Source organism: Trachurus japonicus, chromosome 16 (genome assembly GCF_045865225.1).
Source record: "Trachurus japonicus isolate A0001 chromosome 16, Traja_1.0".
Taxonomy (NCBI): Eukaryota; Metazoa; Chordata; class Actinopteri; order Carangiformes; family Carangidae; genus Trachurus; species Trachurus japonicus.
The window spans coordinates 36,473,892-36,493,646 of NC_140922.1; the positions used below are offsets into that span (position 1 = coordinate 36,473,892).

At 42.5% G+C, this 19,755-nt stretch overlaps 1 protein-coding gene across 1 annotated transcript; it reads right to left on the reverse strand.

Moving 5' to 3' along the window:
• Window positions 1–525: 525 nt before the first annotated feature.
• Window positions 526–17,480, reverse strand: plekho1b (pleckstrin homology domain containing O1b). Its single transcript, XM_085803462.1, has 6 exons — window positions 17,445–17,480; window positions 12,804–12,950; window positions 6,072–6,212; window positions 3,936–4,040; window positions 2,586–2,684; window positions 526–1,155 (listed from the first exon to the last, which is right to left on the reverse strand). Exons 1-6 carry the CDS (start codon window positions 17,469–17,471, stop codon window positions 526–528), a joined length of 1,149 nt encoding a protein of 382 aa, XP_085659588.1. The 5' UTR covers window positions 17,472–17,480.
• Between the last annotated feature and the right edge of the window lie 2,275 nt (window positions 17,481–19,755).

Consider the following 19,755-nt stretch of genomic DNA (forward strand, 5'->3'; position numbering starts at 1 on the left):
AACATTCACTCGTTCATCAGAACCCTTTCACATTCATGAGGACCTGGACCTGGACCCTGCAGGTCTTCGTACCTGTCCAGGTGTGACCTCTGACCCCTGCTGCTGGGTGCTGTTGCCTAGCAACAGGCCGTACCTGCTTTTACAGTTCGTACTTCAGAATAAAAACTAAAACATTTTTAACAGTTTTAATGTAACAGTGTGCTGGTTTCAATCAAAACAAACGATGTCTCCATGGAAACGTCAGAGTCTCGGACCAAGGGGGAGGAGTCAAAAGCTCTGGAACCAGGGAGGAAACACAACTACAGGTTTGTTTCAAAATAAAAGCCCTGATAATAAGCCCCTTAACTTCAGCTCCAAATCAGGGCGGGGCTTAACCACAATCTGCTAAAAGGGGCGGGGCTTAACTAGAGTCTGCTAAAAGGGGCGGGGCTTCAGTAGAGAGCCTTAGGGTGAGGGGGCGGGGCTTAACTACAGTCTGCTAAAAGGGGCGGGGCTTCAGTAGAGGGCCTTAGGGTTCTGGTCCGGCTACATGAGGCTGTTGCGGTCTGGGTTCAGTCTGGCGCTGCTGCTGTTGGGGGCGGAGCCTAGCTGTCGGTGCAGCGCCCGCAGCTCCTTCACCTCCTCCAGAACCTCGCGGGCCTGAGTCCAGGCGGCCGCCGCCTCCTCTAGCAGCCGCTCCGCCTCCGTCCTCCTCTCCTGCTGCTGCTGCTCGGCAACAACACCGCCGCTGTCGCCTGGCAACGCCCCCGCCTTCACCTCCGTCAGCAGCCGCTCCGTCTGCTGCAGCTTCTGGCCAATCAGCTCCTGCAGCCGGCCGATGGGGGCGTGGCCAGACGATGACAGCGACCCGTTCTTGTTCCTCGTCGTCGTCGTCGTTGCTCTGTCCTCTGAGTGCGACAGGATTTCGTCCATGGAGGCGCAGCGGCTTTTCTCCGCCGCCGTCGTCACGTCTCTTCCTCCCGTTTTCTCCCAGACCGCCGGCGGCACCGCCTGGCGAGGAAGACTCTGTGATTTCCCAGAAGCCTCGGCGGCGGCGGCGGCGGTGGTTCTGGCGGACAGAGCGCCGTCGGTCCGGGAGCGAGGACAGTCTGAGCCGAGCTCCTCCTCCTGGATCAGGTCCAGAGTCAGAGTCCCGTCAGAGGAGCAGGAGGACGCCTAGTGACATCACCAACAACACTATGATGTCATCATCACGTGATTTAACCCTTGTCACCACATCAATCAATCAATCAATCAATCAATCAATCAATCAATCAATCAATCAATCAATCAATCAATCAATCAATAGATTCTTTCAGTTAAAACAATCACAATCACAGAAACTTCATAACAATGATTGGTCATAAAGAAGCTGCAGGATGTTTGTCCATCGACTTATTCATCAATACGGTAAATATTACTCTAATAAAGTAAATATTAGTCTAAAGAGGTAAATTATATTACTCTAAAAAGTAAATATTACTCTAGAAAAGGTAAATATCACTCTAATAAAGTAAATATTACTCTAAAAAAAGGTAAATATCACTCTATTTCCTTTTTTCGACTAATATTTACCTCTTTAGACTAATATTTACCGTATTAAAGTAAATATTAGTCTAAAAAGAGGTAAATATTACTCTAAAAAGTAACTATTACTCTAAAAAAGGTAAATATCACTCTAATAAAGTAAATATTAGTCTAAAAAAAGGTAAATATTAGTCTATAAAAGTAAATATTGGTTTAAAAAAGGTAAGTATTACTCTAAAAAAGTAAATATTACTCTAAAAAAGTAAATATTGGTCTAATAAGGGTAAATATTAGTCTAAAAAAAAGGTAAATATTAGTCTAAAAAGTAAATATTAGTCTAAAAAAGGTAAATATTAGTCTATAAAGGGTAAATATTAGTCTAAAAAAGGTAAATATTAGTCTAAAAAAGTAAATATTACTCTAAAAAAGGTAAATATTAGTCTAAAAAAGTAAATATTACTCTAAAAAAGGTAAATATTAGTCTTAAAAAGTAAATATTAGTCTATAAAGGGTAAATATTAGTCTAAAAAAGTAAATATTGGTCTAAAAAAGTAAATATCACTCTAATAAAATAAATATTAGTCTAAAAAAGGTAAATATTACTCTAAAAAAAGGCAAATATCACTCCAATAAAGTAAATGTTAGTCTAAAAAAGTAAATATTAGTCTATAAAGGGTAAATATTAGTCTAAAAAAGTAAATATTGGTCTAAAAAGGTAAATATTGGTCTAAAAAAGGTAAATATTAGTCTAAAAAAGTAAATATTGGTCTAAAAAAGTAAATATTGGTCTAAAAAAGGTAAATATTAGTCTATAAAGGTATGTTACTCTAAAAAAAGTAAATATTACTCTAAAAAGGGTAAATATTAGATTAAAAATGTAAATATTAGCCTACTCTAAAAAAGGTAAATATCACTCTATAAAAGTAAATATTAGATTAAAAAAGGTAAATATTACTCTGAGAAACAGAGCTTTTCTTTCCCTAAGTGAATGCAATACGCTTCCGTGATGAATTGATAAGTGATCAGGTTAGATACACGTGATGTTTTTGACGGCCGGTTGCCGTGGAGACGGTACTGACCACGGCCAGCAGGTGTCCTCGTGTCGGCGGCCGGCGGCTGTGAGGGATCCGGACTCGGTCGCGGGTCATGTGACTCAGCTGGGCGTCGTCCACCGTCACCTGTCGACACACGTGTTGTTGTCATGGAGACGGTCTCATGTCACTGTCAGCTGAGCTAGGCTACACGTAAACAACACAGTCTGTCGTCACGGAAACAGCACCACGTCAATACGCCACGAGAGCGGCTCCGGTTCAATCAGAGGCTGGAACACCGATCGATCAGAGTATTGATCGGAGTATTGACGGGTGGAAAAGGCAAAAAGCCACTGTCGTTACACACAGACACACACAGGAAGTCACACACACATCCACTCATTTGGACACTACACGTTCATTTTCTATATATACATTTTTTTTTTTGGCTTTTCATGCCTTTATTCGATAGGACAGTTGAGAGTGTGACAGGAAATGGGAGGCAGAGATGGGGGGAATGACATGCAGGATAGGGCCGTCCGACGCGGGACTCGAACCGGGGCCGCCTGCAGCGAGGACTATAGCCTCAACACATGGGGCGGGTGCTCTACCAACTGAGCTAAACACCGCCCCTACACGTTCATTTTCTGAACGTGGTTGCGTCAGCTGATGCTCCAGGTGTTTGCCTACTGCTGTGACGGAAGCAGACGCACCGAGAATCATGTAAACAAACCAGACACATAAAAAAATGGGAGCGTGCCTAAACTGCCTATGTTCCCTCAGCCCTATGTTCCCTCTGGACTCTCTCTCTCTCATTTTCAGTGAGAAAAGTTAGAAATGTGGGAACATAGGGCTGTGGGAACATAGGAATGACCCCAAAATGAAATATGAAAAACCGGACCCTTGCGGGAACATTTGAGGATATTCTACTCCAGTTTCTTTATCAGATTGATTTAAATGCTGCCTGTTATTGTTGAGATGCTGCCAACTCCTGCTGCTCAGACAAACGGAGCGAAGGCAAATACGTCTGAGGAGTTTACTGCTAAATAACCTCAAGAAATCGTAGCTAACATGCTAATTAGCTTCCTCTTCTTCTCTGGCAAAACACGGCCACATTGCATTGTGGGATACGGGAGTAGAAAGTAGTGTACATCGCTTGTTCACTTTTCAGTTTCGCGGTGCATTGTGGGTGTTTTGTCGTCCACTAGCTACATAGTGGATGAAATTAATCGCGGAGAATTCGAACAACACTACAAAATGGTGAACACACTATATAGTGCACTACATCCGTGATAGGGGAGATTTACTACACAGCCACAGACACACAATAGGAAGTTGGTCAACAGTGACAAACAGAAGATGAAGATGAGGAGGAAGAAGGTTTATTTCTGTCTGCACCTCGTCCAGGATTCGGTTCTTGGCTCTGGTCATGGCGGCGTTCAGGACGTTGATCCAGGATTCCTTCTCCTCGGGACTGACGGCCAGGAAGACCAGGTTAGGAACCTACACACACACACACACACACACACACACACACACACACACACACACAGGTGAGCTGGATCAGACTAGGACTAACTGACAGGCGGCCATCTTGTGTCAGTCTCCCTCTGGCTCTGCTGCAGTAGATGGTGATCCAGTCGTATAACTCTGTGACATGTCTGTATATAGATATTGTTGCTGTAACTATTAGCATCGTGTTACTTTAATGTTTCACAGATAATTAGAAAATTATCTGTGATTTTTAACTGTCAGTATCATCACTGGATTTCAGTCGTTCATAACAAACCAAAATGTTTGACAATCGGTCAGAGACTGATCCAGATCTGGAACATGAAGCTCTGGGGGAGAAACTGAGCCAAGATGGAGGACGCTGCCTGTTACAACTAGAGACAGACAGGCACACAGACAGACAGGTGAACAGACAGACAGACAGACAGACAGACAGAGAGACAGACAGACAGACAGACAGACAGACAGACAGACAGACAGACAGGTAGAGACAGACAGGTAGAGAGACAGACAGACAGACAGGTAGAGAGACAGACAGGTAGAGAGACAGACAGGTACCATGTTTCCCGGGGAGCTGCAGCGCTGCAGTCAGACAGACAGACAGACAGACAGACAGGTAGAGAGACAGACAGACAGACAGACAGGTAGAGAGACAGACAGACAGACAGACAGACAGACAGACAGACAGGTAGAGAGACAGACAGACAGACAGACAGACAGACAGACAGACAGACAGGTAGAGACAGACAGGTAGAGAGACAGACAGACAGACAGGTAGAGAGACAGACAGGTAGAGAGACAGACAGCTACCATGTTCCCCGGGGAGCTGCAGCGCTGCAGACAGACAGACAGGTGAACAGACAGACAGGTACCATGTTCCCCGGGGAGCTGCAGCGCTGCAGTCAGACAGACAGACAGACAGGTGAACAGACAGACAGGTAGAGAGACAGACAGGTACCATGTTTCCTGGTGAACTGCAGCGCTGCAGTCAGACAGACAGGTAGACAGACAGACAGGTAGAGAGACAGACAGGTACCATGTTTCCCGGGGAGCTGCAGCGCTGCAGTCTGACAGGTGAACAGACAGACAGGTAGAGAGACAGACAGGTACCATGTTCCCCGGGGAGCTGCAGCGCTGCAGACAGACAGGTGAACAGACAGACAGGTAGAGAGACAGACAGGTACCATGTTTCCCGGGGAGCTGCAGCGCTGCAGACAGACAGGTGAACAGACAGACAGGTAGAGAGACAGACAGGTACCATGTTTCCCGGGGAGCTGCAGCGCTGCAGTCAGACAGGTGAACAGACAGACAGGTGAACAGACAGACAGGTACCATGTTCCCCGGGGAGCTGCAGCGCTGCAGTCAGACAGACAGGTGAACAGACAGACAGGTGAACAGACAGACAGGTACCATGTTCCCCGGGGAGCTGCAGCGCTGCAGTCAGACAGACAGGTGAACAGACAGACAGGTGAACAGACAGACAGGTACCATGTTTCCTGGGGAGCTGCAGCGCTGCAGACAGACAGACAGGTGAACAGACAGACAGGTACCATGTTTCCTGGGGAGCTGCAGCGCTGCAGACAGACAGACAGGTGAACAGACAGACAGGTACCATGTTTCCCGGGGAGCTGCAGCGCTGCAGTCAGACAGGTGAACAGACAGACAGGTAGAGAGACAGACAGGTACCATGTTCCCCGGGGAGCTGCAGCGCTGCAGTCAGACAGACAGACAGACAGGTGAACAGACAGACAGGTAGTCAGACAGACAGGTACCATGTTCCCCGGGGAGCTGCAGCGCTGCAGTCAGACAGGTGAACAGACAGACAGGTAGAGAGACAGACAGGTACCATGTTCCCCGGGGAGCTGCAGCGCTGCAGTCAGACAGACAGACAGACAGGTGAACAGACAGACAGGTAGAGAGACAGACAGGTACCATGTTTCCTGGTGAACTGCAGCGCTGCAGACAGACAGACAGACAGACAGACAGGTGAACAGACAGACAGGTAGAGAGACAGACAGGTACCATGTTTCCTGGTGAACTGCAGCGCTGCAGTCTGAACTTGCTGTGGTTCTTCTTGCTGCGGCTCTTGTTCTTACGGAGTTCTTCACAGCGCTCGTAGTCCGACAGGTCCAGAACGTCCTCGGCCCGGCCCAGCTCCTTCACCTGCAACAACCACGGTTCAACATGAGCATTCACCCTCAAACAACACAACCATGATGTCGTTTCACTGTGGACCGGTCTAGTAAAGGGTTATTCCACCTGTTTATTCTGACGGAGCTGTTTATACGGAGCGTTTTCATTCAGTTTGGACTCTGGACTGATTCTAGTCTGAACATCTGGCTCCATGTGAACTCACATACAGATAACAGGAGTAAATGTTACTCTAAAAAAGGTAAATGTTACTCTAAAAAAGTAAATATTACCTTGTCTAAAAGGGTAAATATCACTTTAAGAAAGTAAATATTTGTCTAAAAAGGGTAAATATTACTCTAAAAAGGTAAATATTACTCTAAAAAAGTAAATATTACTCTAAAATAGTAAATATTACTCTAAAAAGGGTAAATATTACTCTAAAAAGGTAAATATTACTCTAAAATAGTAAATATTACTCTAAAAAGGTAAATATTACTCTAAAATCAAATCAAATCAACTTTATTTATATGGCACTTTTCATACATTGTAACACAAAGTGCCTCACAGAGGATAAAAACAAAACAAAACAAAACAATACAATACAAAACACCAAAAAACTCTAAAAAGGTAAATATTACTCTAAAAAGGTAAATATTACTCTAAAAAGTAAATATTAGTCTAAGAAATGTCAATATTACTCTAAAAAATTAAATATTACTCTAAAAAAGTACCTATTACTCTGAAAAGCAGACGAAAATGACAAAAAAAAGTAGGCTAAGTAAAAATTACTCTAAAGAAGTAAATATTAGTCTAAAAAGGGTAAATATTACTCTAGAAAAGTAAATATTACTCTAGAAAAGTAAATATTACTCTAAAAAAGTAAATATTACTCTAAAAAAGGTAAATTACTGATATGAGAGGCTAGCAGTTTCCCTTTGTTTCCAGTCTTTATGCTAAGCTAAGCTAAGCTAAGTGCTGGAGACACTCGTGTTGTGTATTTGTGTGTATTTGGTTGTTGTTCATGTGTGTCTGGATTTGTTTGTGTTGAGCCGTCTGGGCCGCCGTAGTTTGTAAATTCAAATTCTGAAACTTTGTTTAAATCCACACAGAGGACACACACACACACACACACACAGCAGGTAAACCCTCCGCTCATTAATCACCATGGAAACAACATCCATTATTCACCAGCTCTAAACTGAGACTTCCTGGGAGAGAGGCCACGCCCACACACACACACACACACACACACACACACACACACACACACAGACACACACACACACACACGCACACACACACACACAGACACAAACACACACACACACACTGAGGTCGGTCGCTGCCTCCGGCCTCCAGACGATCAATAATCAATAATCAGACGTTTACATCACCAGTCTGTGAGCTCATTATGGGATGTAGAGCTGTCTCCATGGCAACACACTCACAGAGACAGATGTACTGTATGTACATATCATCATGAGGCTTAAAGGGATACGCCAACATTTTTTTTTTCGTGTCTTGCCTCACTCCTGAGTCCATGACCAGCAGATAGACACCATCCTTTCAACTGTGCGTGCAGTAACCATGGAGATAGAGCCGTATCGCCCGTAATTAGCTTAGCTCAAACACTGGAAGTGCATAGGTAGTGTTAGCCTGCCTCCTACCTAAAGTCGCTAGTTAGCTTAGCTCAAACACTGGAAGTGCATAGGTAGTGTTAGCCTGCCTCCACCTAAAGTCGCTAGTTAGCTTAGCTCAAACACTGGAAGTGTATGGGTAGTGTTAGCCTGCCTCTACCTAAAGTCGCTAATTAGCTTAGCTCAAACGCTGGAAGTGTATGGGTAGTGTTAGCCTGCCTCTACCTAAAGTCGCTAATTAGCTTAGCTCAAACACTGGAAGTGTATGGGTAGTGTTAGCCTGCCTCCACCTAAAGTCATCAGAGAAACTCTTCAGCAACTCTAAACGGAAACCGGCGGCCGATCTTCGTCTCAGAGCTGACAAAACTCTCCGGTAAGGCATCTTGAGCGGTCAAATGCCGCTAACGGGACGAGATCGGTCAAAACGGAGGGTTCAAGCAAAGACGCTTTATTTTGGTTCAAGCTAGCTACATCGAGGGTAGGTTAGCTTCCTGTTTCAAAGTAAAAGCACAAATTCTATCGTCATGGTTTTCTGTATGTAAAGGGCAATGGGTGTTTTATTTTGTGAAAGTAACCGGAAGTGCGTTGGTCACAACGGCTAGCTTGAGTAGCGCCAAATTCGTCCCAACAAAATTGTAAACAGCTGGTATTTAGACAAATTAACGACACACTGCTGATCTAAACGGCTACTTTCTCACCTAAACATGTTTGAAATGTGGATAAAGTGAAATATTTACAGAGTTTAGAGCTAAAACGAAATCAGCTTCTGACTGCTGATTTCAGCTCGGGTAGGAGGCAGGCTAACACTACCCATACACTTCCAGTGTTTGAGCTAAGCTAATTAGCGACTTTAGGTGGAGGCAGGCTAACACTACCCATACACTTCCAGTGTTTGAGCTAAGCTAATTAGCGACTTTAGGTGGAGGCAGGCTAACACTACCTATACACTACCAGCGTTTGAGCTAAGCTAATTAGCGACTTTAGGTAGGAGGCAGGCTAACACTACCCATACACTTCCAGCATTTGAGCTAAGCTAATTAGCGACTGTAGGTAGGAGGCAGGCTAACACTACCTATACACTTCAAGCGTTTGAGCTAAGCTAATTAGCTACTTTAGGTGGAGGCAGGCTAACACTACCTACCGTAAAACACCAAATAAGGGCCCGGGCGTTTATTTGCTTAAATCGCTCAAATCAACCGGCGTTTATTAGGGACCTGCGTTTATTAATAGTGTTCAACCTGGACCTCCTTCTGGGGAAAGAGGCTTCACTCTGTGGCGGCAGGCGGCGGCGGTGGTCGTTTCTCGAGGCATTACTGTAAATACGGCCAGGGCGGACTCGTTCTCGGTCTCGCTGACCTCCGCGGTCCTGACCCGCACAGGTACCAGGAGACTGAGACCCCCGTCATGTCGGTCCTCCGCCCTTCTTGATCTGCCGCAAGTTGCAAAAACCCTGCGGACGCCCAGTCTCTCACTCCTCTCCCACACTTCAGCACCTGTGTTGGCTCGCACCACCGTCCTTTTTTTTTTTTTTGTTGATTGAATGAAGTAGGTCTAGGGTGAATTCAGGTATATTGGGACAATTTTTGTAAATTCATTTTCTGAGCCATTTTTTGTAATCAAGATTAATAAATAACCCAACAAATGAGATATGTCTGGATTCCTCTAGGTGTCTGCGTTCTTTATGTGAAACAATTATGTGCTAAAATTCTTTTGTGAGAGCACAGCACTCTATTTTAAAGGTTTTGACACAAAACTATTTTTTCGCAACTTGTTTGGTAAATTGGGACAGTAGGTTTGGTAATTTGGGACACAGGCTTGTGCAATGGGATTTTGCATGGAGCTGCAATTACATTAAAAAAGACATGAATAGATTGCTTATTTATGTACATTAGGCCTATAGCCTATTATTTTTATGTTGTGTATTGTTTATAATCTCGTGATTTGTAACCAAATCAACCAAATATACAAATTATTTCAACAAACAGCAGATTTAATAGCCTAAAACATATTGTGAGCAGACTATTGACCTCAGGAGAAGCAAGCATGTTTTTAAAAATACATTTATTTTTATATTTTGTTAAATATAAATATATAAAATAAAGATAACTCATGACATAATAAGAGGTAAAACAATCTGACCTATTTTTGAACGTCACTTCACATATTCAACATTAACCGCTGATTTGATATTCTGAAATGTACAAAGGTACTTGTTTTCCCTATATGTGTAAGAATTTCTCACTTTTAAGCGTGTAAGATATGACTACACTATTGAAATATTTCAATATAAACCCAGAAACACTGTCCCAAATAACCTGAACATGCTGTCCCAAATTACCATACCACTATTGGTAATTTGGGACAGCAAGAAAATGTCCAAATTAAGAAAATGTAAACATCCTCACAAACCAATGTTTGTTTATTTTAGTACACCAATGCATCACACATCTTAATATAACTTTCATACCTACAGTAAATTAGTCATACAAATGTAATAGCCTTATATTAAATTCCAACAAAAGCACATGCCGTTTTGCTTACCTCCTGATATTTGGGGTCAGCGTCCTGTTTGATGCTGACCCCACCCCCCTGTGTGATGTCACCCAAAATATTTAATGTGACTTTTAATGTAGACATCCAAAGGAATGTATCAGCACCTTTAACTTTGCCATAGCCCATTCAAGGCAAGTGGAAGCAGTGTTTTTCCTTATCTGTCCCAAATTACCTGATGTCCCAATATACCTGAATTCACCCTATATAATAATGCAACGTATAGCCTAACTAAATACGCGTATGAGTAATCAGAGAACAGTAGGCTGTTTACGCTACTTTTAAAAGGAGTGAAGTCATTTAAAACGAGGAGCGAGCCGAGCCGAGCCGACACTGTGCAGCCCAGGACAGGTGCTGAAGTGCGGCTGAGAGGAGTGGACAGACCGGGCAGGAGCAACCAGCTGACGTCTCGTCGGTCCTCGGCCGACTTTAATGTCCCGAGACACCCGCTATATTTGCATAGAATATTTTTTGGCAACCAGAAAAACAATGTTTGACCCGGCGTTTATTTGGGATGGGCGTTTAATATAAAAAATATTTTGCTACACCCGGCGGTTAATTGGGACCGGCGGCAATTTGGGACTCGGCCATTATTTGAAGTTTTACGGTATACACTTCCAGCGTTTGAGCTAAGCTAATTAGCGACTTTAGGTGGGAGGCATGGCTAACACTACCTATACACTTCCAGTGTTTGAGCTAAGCTAATTAGCGACTTTAGGTAGGAGGCAGGCTAACACTACCTATACACTTCCAGTGTTTGAGCTAAGCTAATTAGCGGTGTGCCAGCTCTGCCTGAGGAAGTGAAGCTTCAGAACCAGAACCAGAACCAGAACCAGGACCAGGACCAGTGTGATGTTCTGGTTCCTTCAGGTTCTGTCTCAGAGCGACATAAAGGTTCTGTGAGGACGATCCGGGTTCTGTTACATCAGTGAAACCCGACCTCTCTCTCTCTCTCTCTCTCTCTCTCTCTGAAACCCGACTCTGCAGAACGACGCTGTAGAAAGTGGATGAGGAACTTTCTGTTTCCACTCAGAATCAACAGAACTTCTCCATGATATTCTGTAATTTCCCAGCTTGGGATCAATAAAGTATATCTATCTATCTATAGACCGAATCTCCTTGTTGTTTACATTCTACTTCCTGTTAGAAAACCATGTTGTGAATGAGAAAAGTAGGAATGAACGAGAGTTTAGCTATATCATATTTTTCACGCCCTATCACCGTTTAGACAAATCTGAAATGATTGAAGAAACATCACTATTTCTGTGTTGCTATGTGTTGTATTTATTCAGTTTGGGGGAATCACGGTGTCTAGAAAGCATCAGTGGCTCAGCTGACAGGGACAGCTAACGGTAGCTAAGCTAACGGTAGCTAAGCTAACGGTAGCTAAGCTAACAGTATTAGCTTGTCTAGAAAGTATCAGTGGCTGCAGCTGACAGGGACAGCTAACGGTAGCTAAGCTAACGGTATTAGCTTGTCTAGAAAGCATCAGTCTCGCTGGCCAGACCCTCCTCCAGAGAAGAAGAAGGGTCTGGCTGCTCCGCCTATGATTCTGCGATCAGAGAAAAAAAACTCTCCGGCCATTTGGAATTTTTCCAACCAGTCACAATGGTTGTGGTCGGCACCGTAGCAACGGTGCGCTCGCAATATTGCCGGTTGGAAACTGGATTTGGGTCCGCGGGGTAACGAGTGGCTCGTTCCGACCACTAGGCTAATCGCAGCAACACACGTCCGTCAGGCCAGACTAAGAAAGCATCAGTGGCTCAGCTGACAGGGACAGCTAACAGCAGCAGCTAAGCTAACGGCGGTATCTAAACTAATGGCAGAAGCTAAGCTAACAGCAGGACGTCAGCTGTTAAAACCCTCCCGTTGTGGGACACGACATGAAACTACTCCAGTTAGCTCAGTCATGTTGGAACTCAGATATCCGCTGGAGAAAATATTTGTTCATGGAGCGTTTATTGAGTCACTGAGTTATTAAAGTTAAACAGGTAGCTAACAGGTAGCTAACCGTTAGCCCGGCTAATCTATGATAACCATGACTAATTACAAAAATGTGCACACATAAATAGTAATGTTTGTCCAATCATTGGTTTTATAAACTTTACAAACATCAGATTAGTCTAAACGGTGATATAGTGACATGAAAAAGTAGATAAATATAGTGAAACTCTCGTCCGTCACTATTGTTCTCATGCTGGTTTTCTACCAGGAAGTAGTTGTAAACAACAAGGAGATTCGGTCTATTCTGATGCAGCTGAACATGACAGCTACAGTTTATATGTAGTTACTGCTAACATCTTGACAGCTCTACTTCACTGCTGACTGGGACCATCAGAACAGACACGTCTGTGATTAGACCTGTCTGGCCCCGCCCCCTCTCACCTGTTAGCTCCGCCCCCTCCCCCTATGCACTGGCCCCGCCCCCTCTCACCTCCTTCTCACAGATGAACAGCTGGTCTCCTCTCAGGACCACGTAGCGGTTCTTCCAGATCTCCCTGAAGATTCCTCGGCCACAGAACTTCCTGATCCAGCCCAGTTTCTCCGGCTGCTGGTTCTGAGGCGCCGAGTCCTGAGCCCCCTGGAGAGGACAGGTGATCAATACAATACAACACAGTACACTCATCAATACCTTACAATTAAACCTGTTGATGTTCCTACAGGACTACAGGTAAACTTAAAGCTGTGCAGAAAAGAAAATTTAATTTAAGTCCACTGTGGGTCCTAACATTAGTGTAATAACTCATCTATCAGACGATGTAGGCCAAACTTTGTGCAAAATTCTATTTTTGAGTAAATCCGGGATGAAAGTGTGCATTTTTTTTCGCATTGGATAATGCAGGCGCACGGATTATACATTGGCACAGCAGAAGATGATAGAATTTGTAATTTATGTGACATCCAAGAGGTGGAGAATTAAATTCATTTTGTGTTCTACTGTCCTTTCTATGACTCTATAAGACAAAAATTGCTTAGTAAAGTAGATCCAAATAATGAATGTGTGTGGTTGGACGATGCTGAGAAGCTAAAACATCTTTTTCATTTGAATATTTTTGCATTTTCTTTATTTCTTGAAAAGGGTTAGGCAATGAGACGAAGAGAGATATATAGTTGAATACTGAAAGTAACTTAATGTTTATTTATGTCACACCTGTGTGGCAGTAACACCAACAGGAAGAACTGTTTAGTCTTTGTTTTTTGTATTTGTTATTGTGTCTTGTAATCCCATATGGGATGGGCCACAGTGGTGGCATGACACGAAAATAAAACATTCATTCATTCAATATACGTCAGCCTGCTCACGATTCACCAGCCACTGATATTGGATCCATCATCCGTCAATCAAACGTCTGAGAGAGACACACACACACACACGGAGCTCGGTCTCGCCCCAAGCATTGAATATCCCGCCCGCTCCATAACGACCAATCAAATTCGTTTTCCTCACTCGGGTAAACTCGTGTTGCAGCTCGGGACAACTCGGCGCGACAAACAGGACAAACGGCCATTTCTGTAGCTACACCTTTAATAAATTCAACAGCACCAGATGTTTGCATGAAATATAAAAGGACAATTGTTTGTGTCAAAGTTCTCAAAGAAAGAAACTGTGTATTGATGAATTATTAGAGATAAAATAACATTTAGAACCAAAATGCTTTCTATCGGCGTCTAGTCTACCCAGTTACTGAAACACAAGAAAGAAGCATCTGTTAGTTTCAGATGAAGGCCTGTTGTCTGGTGGATGGACAAGAGGTCAACAGCTTCAGAACCAGAGTAGGAGACTAAACTACAGAGCTTCACTACAGCTGCTGCAACCTGCTGGGAGTTAAAGGGATAGTTCAACATTTTGTCAAATTGGCCCATTGCCATAATCCCTATAGTCATAGCAGTAGGTTTGTTACCTTTAATTGTCGGTGCAAGCTGTTTTTAGAACGGAGGAGCAGAGCCGTGAGCTGCTCAGAGCTACGCTACGGAGGCTCATTATGGGATTTCTTGGTTTCCCTCATCAAACTCATCAAATACACAATCCAACAACTCCACAACGCTCTGGTGGACAAGTTGTGAGCTGCACATTCACCACACTATGAGATAATAACACAACGTCACCACAAAAGCAAGCACAAGAGCTAAATCTGGTGCAACCATCTCTTCATTTTTTTTCTGCAAATGATTAATGTAATTGCACACTGTTCCTTAATAAACGAATAAACTAAACTAAACTAAGAACGATGACCTGGATGAATGAGAATATCCACAGACACCACCTGAAATGTTAGGAATATACAGCCCCGAGTTGAATTTACCCAGAACTGTCCTTTAAATGCCCACTATCTCTCACACATGTGTAGAGTCTACTTAGTAGAGTATGAGCAGGCTACAGCTCGTTCTGTCTTTTTACTTTCACCTTCGTATTATTATTTCATTCATTCATGCATGTATTTAACTTTTTATTTTCTTTAGTTATTTATATTCATTTATTTATGTAGCTGTTTTATTCGTCTGTCTTAATCATAGTTGGGTTGCAGGAGTCACAGTGGTTATATAGCCTACTATATATAGGTACTATATATGTGTATATATAGGCTATATGTGTGTCTGTGTGTGTGTGTGTTAAAATGATTGGAAATAAATAAAGATTTTGTTGGGAATTCAATCTGTTGATGTTTTATTATCACAGTTCAGATTCTGCTCAACAAACTTTATTGACACTGAGAATGAAGACGGGCGTGTGTGTGTGTCTGTGTGTGTGTTGTGAGTCTTCTCTCTCTTTCTCATTCAGATGTTTTGAGTCTTTTGTGATGTAGATTAACAACAGCGGCTCCTTTGCCCTCAGCTACAGATCAGATCAGAACTGACTCGTCACCACCAGCTGTGACCAGACTGAACTTTACTTTCATTTCTCTTTTATTGATTATTGATTATTGATTATAGACAGTTTGTGCAGCAGCAGCAGCAACGTCATCAGGGTTTATTGATGATGAATGAACTCACAAACTCAGCTGGATGGATCTATCTGTATCTGTGATGTAACAATATAAACACATCACAATCAGAAGATTTTATCACAACATCGCAGGGAGAAGAAACTGAGACGGTAAAAGATTTTAAATATCTGGGTTTTCTCATATGTGGTATTATGTTACAGTGTGAGTCTGAGTCAGGCCTCTACAAACACAATCAAGTCAATTGCATCTCTGTATAATCAAACCATAAAAAACAATGGCCAAGAAACCAATAAAGTGGCATCACTGTCTCAACTTGAAGCAGTAGCTAGAATTTGCTTAGTTTTGACAATTTCTTAAAATTTCCGTCTGTCAAACTGGTTTTTATTGGCTCCAGATGTGCTGTGTAGTCGTTTTAGAAGACAAAATAGTGAAAGGATCACCAGGGGTACGGCAAGTGGCAACTGTAAAATCTCACACCGTAAGAAGAGCTCCTTTAACCGAAATAAAACTAACCCGAGATATTAGAATTTTTAATACAAAGGTTAAAATCTGGCTGAAACTAAATCAGAACTGTTTGCATTTTTAATGTGTCATGACTTGGTGTGATTTTAGATGTATTGTACATTTTATAGTGTTGTTATGTAACTTTGAAGTCTTTCTTCTTACCTTCTTGTTTCTACTAAAAGCCCAACTAGGGACGGGAGTTAGAAACTAGCTTCAGCTCTAATCTCTGTCTGCAGAACTTCAGTCACATCGACCTGTTTGTAACGAGTGGAAGTGTCACTATGTTTGTTAACCTGCATTGTCCCGATCAAATAAACTGAATGAAATTAAATTAAATAAATAATGAAGTTCTTCTCTCTTCTTTATTTCCTGTTGTATTGATTATTGATCAGGTTCAAACGGGTTCACCTCAGGTTGTGACTCTGTTTGTGTTGTGAGTCCGTTTAACGGCTGAAACGTGAGTTACCGACCGACACCCGATCCTCTCTCTACCTCTCTGTGTCTCTGTTTGTCTCTTTCTCTTCTCTCTCAGCTGTTCTCATCATATTCTATCATATTCCTCCATCATTTCCTCTCCCCCTCAGCAAAAAGTTGTTTATTGGAAATGAATAACACTGTAAAACTGAAGTTATTGCTGCTTGTAAAACCTTAAAAACCTTTGAACTTTGAGGCACATATAATGTAAAACTAAATGATTTTTGCCAAAACGTTTCCACAGTTTTATTCTGGGCCTCGATGTTGATTCGCACTGTTTTTATGTTGCTGGAGGGAAGAAGGCAAAAACTTTTGGTGAAATGTTAAAAACGTGAAATAAAATTCAACATTTTAGGTGCAAAAAAAAAAAAAAAAAAAGTATTTTATTAAAGTGTACTACAAGTATACTCATTTATACTAAAACTGAGGCAGTATAGTAGCCTACTGTAGAAAGTGTACTTTTGTAAACTTAAAATGACCATATAAAGTATACTTTTATAAACTAAAATGTGGACTAGAAGTATATTCATTGTCTAGACATTGCAGGATATATTTGATCATATATTTTCCTCTGTGTATCCTATTTATTTTCTTTAACTAAGTTATTTTCCTCTGGAGCGTCCTGGCAGAATAATTTTCTTCGGGATGAATAAAGTTCTATCTATCTATCTATCTATCTATCTATCTATCTATCTATCTATCTATCTATCTATCTATATATCTATATATATATAGATATATATACTTAATACACTAGGAGTATATAGATTGTACTTGTTGTATACTTTTATAAACTTGAAATGTTCCAATTTAGTCAGAAGAAGTAAATTAGTATACTTTCTGGTATGCTACATACATGGTCCATAGTATACTTGCTATAGGCCTACTTATACTTATACTCAAGCATACTGAATAAAATGAACGTTAAGTAGGCTATATTACTTTTTTCTAAAGGTTTTCTTGACTTTGAACGGTTTAAATAACGAGGAGCGCCGCTCTTATTGTGAAAAGCGGAAGTGTGTCCTATAATAAGCAGCCATAGGGCCGCTGATCCTTCACAATAAAAGCCTGAGAGAGAACTCCTGACTGACTGAGGCTTTTGTTCCTCCGGCTTCGGTTGAACCCCAACACCGGTGTCCGGTAACACTCACCCGTTTCCCGGACTGGTTCTTCTTCATGCTGCTGGTTCTGGTTCTCCTCTTCTCCTCCTCCTCCTCCTCCTCCTCCTCCTCTCCTCCTCTCCTCCTCCTCTCCTCCTCCTCTACACTTTCTTCACGGTAACTCCGTTATTCCTCCTGTAGTAGGGGCGGGAGAGCCAGAGAAGCAGAGAGCCAGATGAGGCGGTTGGTAAAGTCCAGTCAGCGGGAGCAGCGGCGCCTCTTGGCCGCTTGAGGCAGCTGCTGCTCGGTCTCAGTCCGCTGCTCCTCCCGCTGCTCCTCCCGGTGCTCCGCTGCTGCTGCCGCCGCCTCTAGTGAAGCTGTGAGCGGCCAGGAGCCGCACGGAGAGTCGGTGGTGTCCGGTTACTCCTCCTCCTCTTTACCCCCCTCTTCCCTCCTCTCCCCCTCTTCCCTCCTCCTCCTCCTCCTCTTCTCCCCCCTGCTGCTCAGCGGCTCCTCGGCAGCGGCACAGCGCCCTCCCCCGGCCGGACACCGGTTCGAGCCCCCCACCACACCTCTACCTCTACCACCTCTACCACCACCTCCCTATAGGCTACCTGTGTGACGTCACCTGGACACAGAGAGGCTGCTCCAGGTGAATAAAATGGACAAAAACCACAAGGGGTGATTCCTATGTTCCCTCATTTCTAAGATCTTTTTTTTTCACTGAAAATTTAGAAAATTGGGCCCCATGTTCCCACAGCCCTGTAGTCTGTAGTCAACTGCTACTGGATAACAGGTTGGGTGTAATTGACGACCAAATTGGGAGAAATGGGGATAAAATCTGATGCAAATTGATCATAAAGGAAATGTGGGAACATAGGCCCTAATTTTGGAAAGAAAAAAAAAAACCTTAGAAATGAGGGAACATAGGGCGGTGGGAACTAGGCACGCTCCCAAACACAACTTTCTTCACAGCCTTTATTCCTTCAGTCTGGTATCCTCAGTGTTTATCAAGTGAATCATCTTCAGATTGGTTTATTTGTTTATGGTTCCCTAAAAAAACTCCTTCCATCATCTTTTCATTATTCACACCTATTCCACACGTAACTCTTGTCACCTTAGACCCCAATATTGCTGTACCTCTCAATCACAGTTCTGTTACTTTATCGTGGACCAAGAATATGGAATTTATTACCTGTACATTTTTTATTTTTTTATTTTTTTAAATCTTTACCACAACTCAAGGACTCAGAGCACTAAAGTCTCTCCTGCTAACCAGTCAATACTTTCCACATGGTCTGCCTATCTAAACTGGGATTGTTTTATATTTCTTATCATATGTTTATCAAGCTTTTGTATTGCATTGTACAATGTTAAATCATGTTAAACCATGTTTGTATTTATTATGTATGAACGACTTCTGTACCTCACAAATGTGTCTATGCTCATTAGCTTAGAGCTGTAGCCGGAGAACGCCGCCCTACAAGCCCCTGGAGGGTTTTTTTTTTATTTATTTAAAGTTGTAATACAAAAAATGTTACATTTCATGAAAACATTCCTTGTGTAAAGTTTGATTGTGTTAGGAGTAAAGTAAAACAATAGCCCCATTGGGGTGTATTGTTGTCAGCACCATAGACTTTATACAGTAAATCAGTCTTGGATTGATGAGAATTAAACATATTTCTCCAACTAGGATTTCTTAGGACTTTTAGTATGTTGTTCTAGACACCTCATAGAAATGATGGATGGTGAAAAACATTCTGTGACAATTAGTTCTATTTTTTGGGTCCAAAATGAGCTAGATTGCCTGTATACTGGACTATACGGCCAAATTTCATATCCACAAAAAAAAAAAAAAAAAAGGACAGTTTCCAAACCAGCCTGGAACAGTTCACCCTGCTAACATTTCCATGTTTCCCACATTCTGTGTCATAAACTGTAAACTGTTTTCTTGTCTGTATCAACATCTCTGTCCCGTCTGTCCGTCCTGGGTGATGATCCCTCCTCTGTTGCTCACCCTGAGCTTTCTCCTGGTTTTCCCTGTTAAAAGGGTTTTCCATGGAGTTTTTCCTCAGTGGATGTGAGGGTCTAAGGACAGAGGATGTTGTTACGATGGGATGTAAAGCCCTTTGAGACAAACTGGTGGTAAAAACGGGCTATACAAATAAAATTGCCTTGCCATAAATTACCCAAGAAATTCACCGATATGCAACAACAATAAAGGACATTACAAATAAAAAAGCCATGAAAACAAACTGTATTTTTGAGAGAGTCAACATCTAGCCCGTCTTTAAAACCATCTATTTGAACGATGGATATCATTTATATTCATTTATATTCATTTATATTCATTTATATTCAT

Excerpts from the sequence above, each read along its gene's own strand:
- plekho1b (XM_085803462.1), bottom strand. The coding sequence starts at position 17,471 with ATGAAGAAGAACCAGTCCGGGAAACGG. Across the intron at positions 12,951-17,444 it reads AGAACCAGTCCGGGAAACGG|GGGGCTCAGGACTCGGCGCC; the intron begins GTGAGTGTTACC and ends TGTCCTCTCCAG. Across the intron at positions 1,156-2,585 it reads GAGGACACCTGCTGGCCGTG|GCGTCCTCCTGCTCCTCTGA; the intron begins GTCAGTACCGTC and ends TGATGTCACTAG.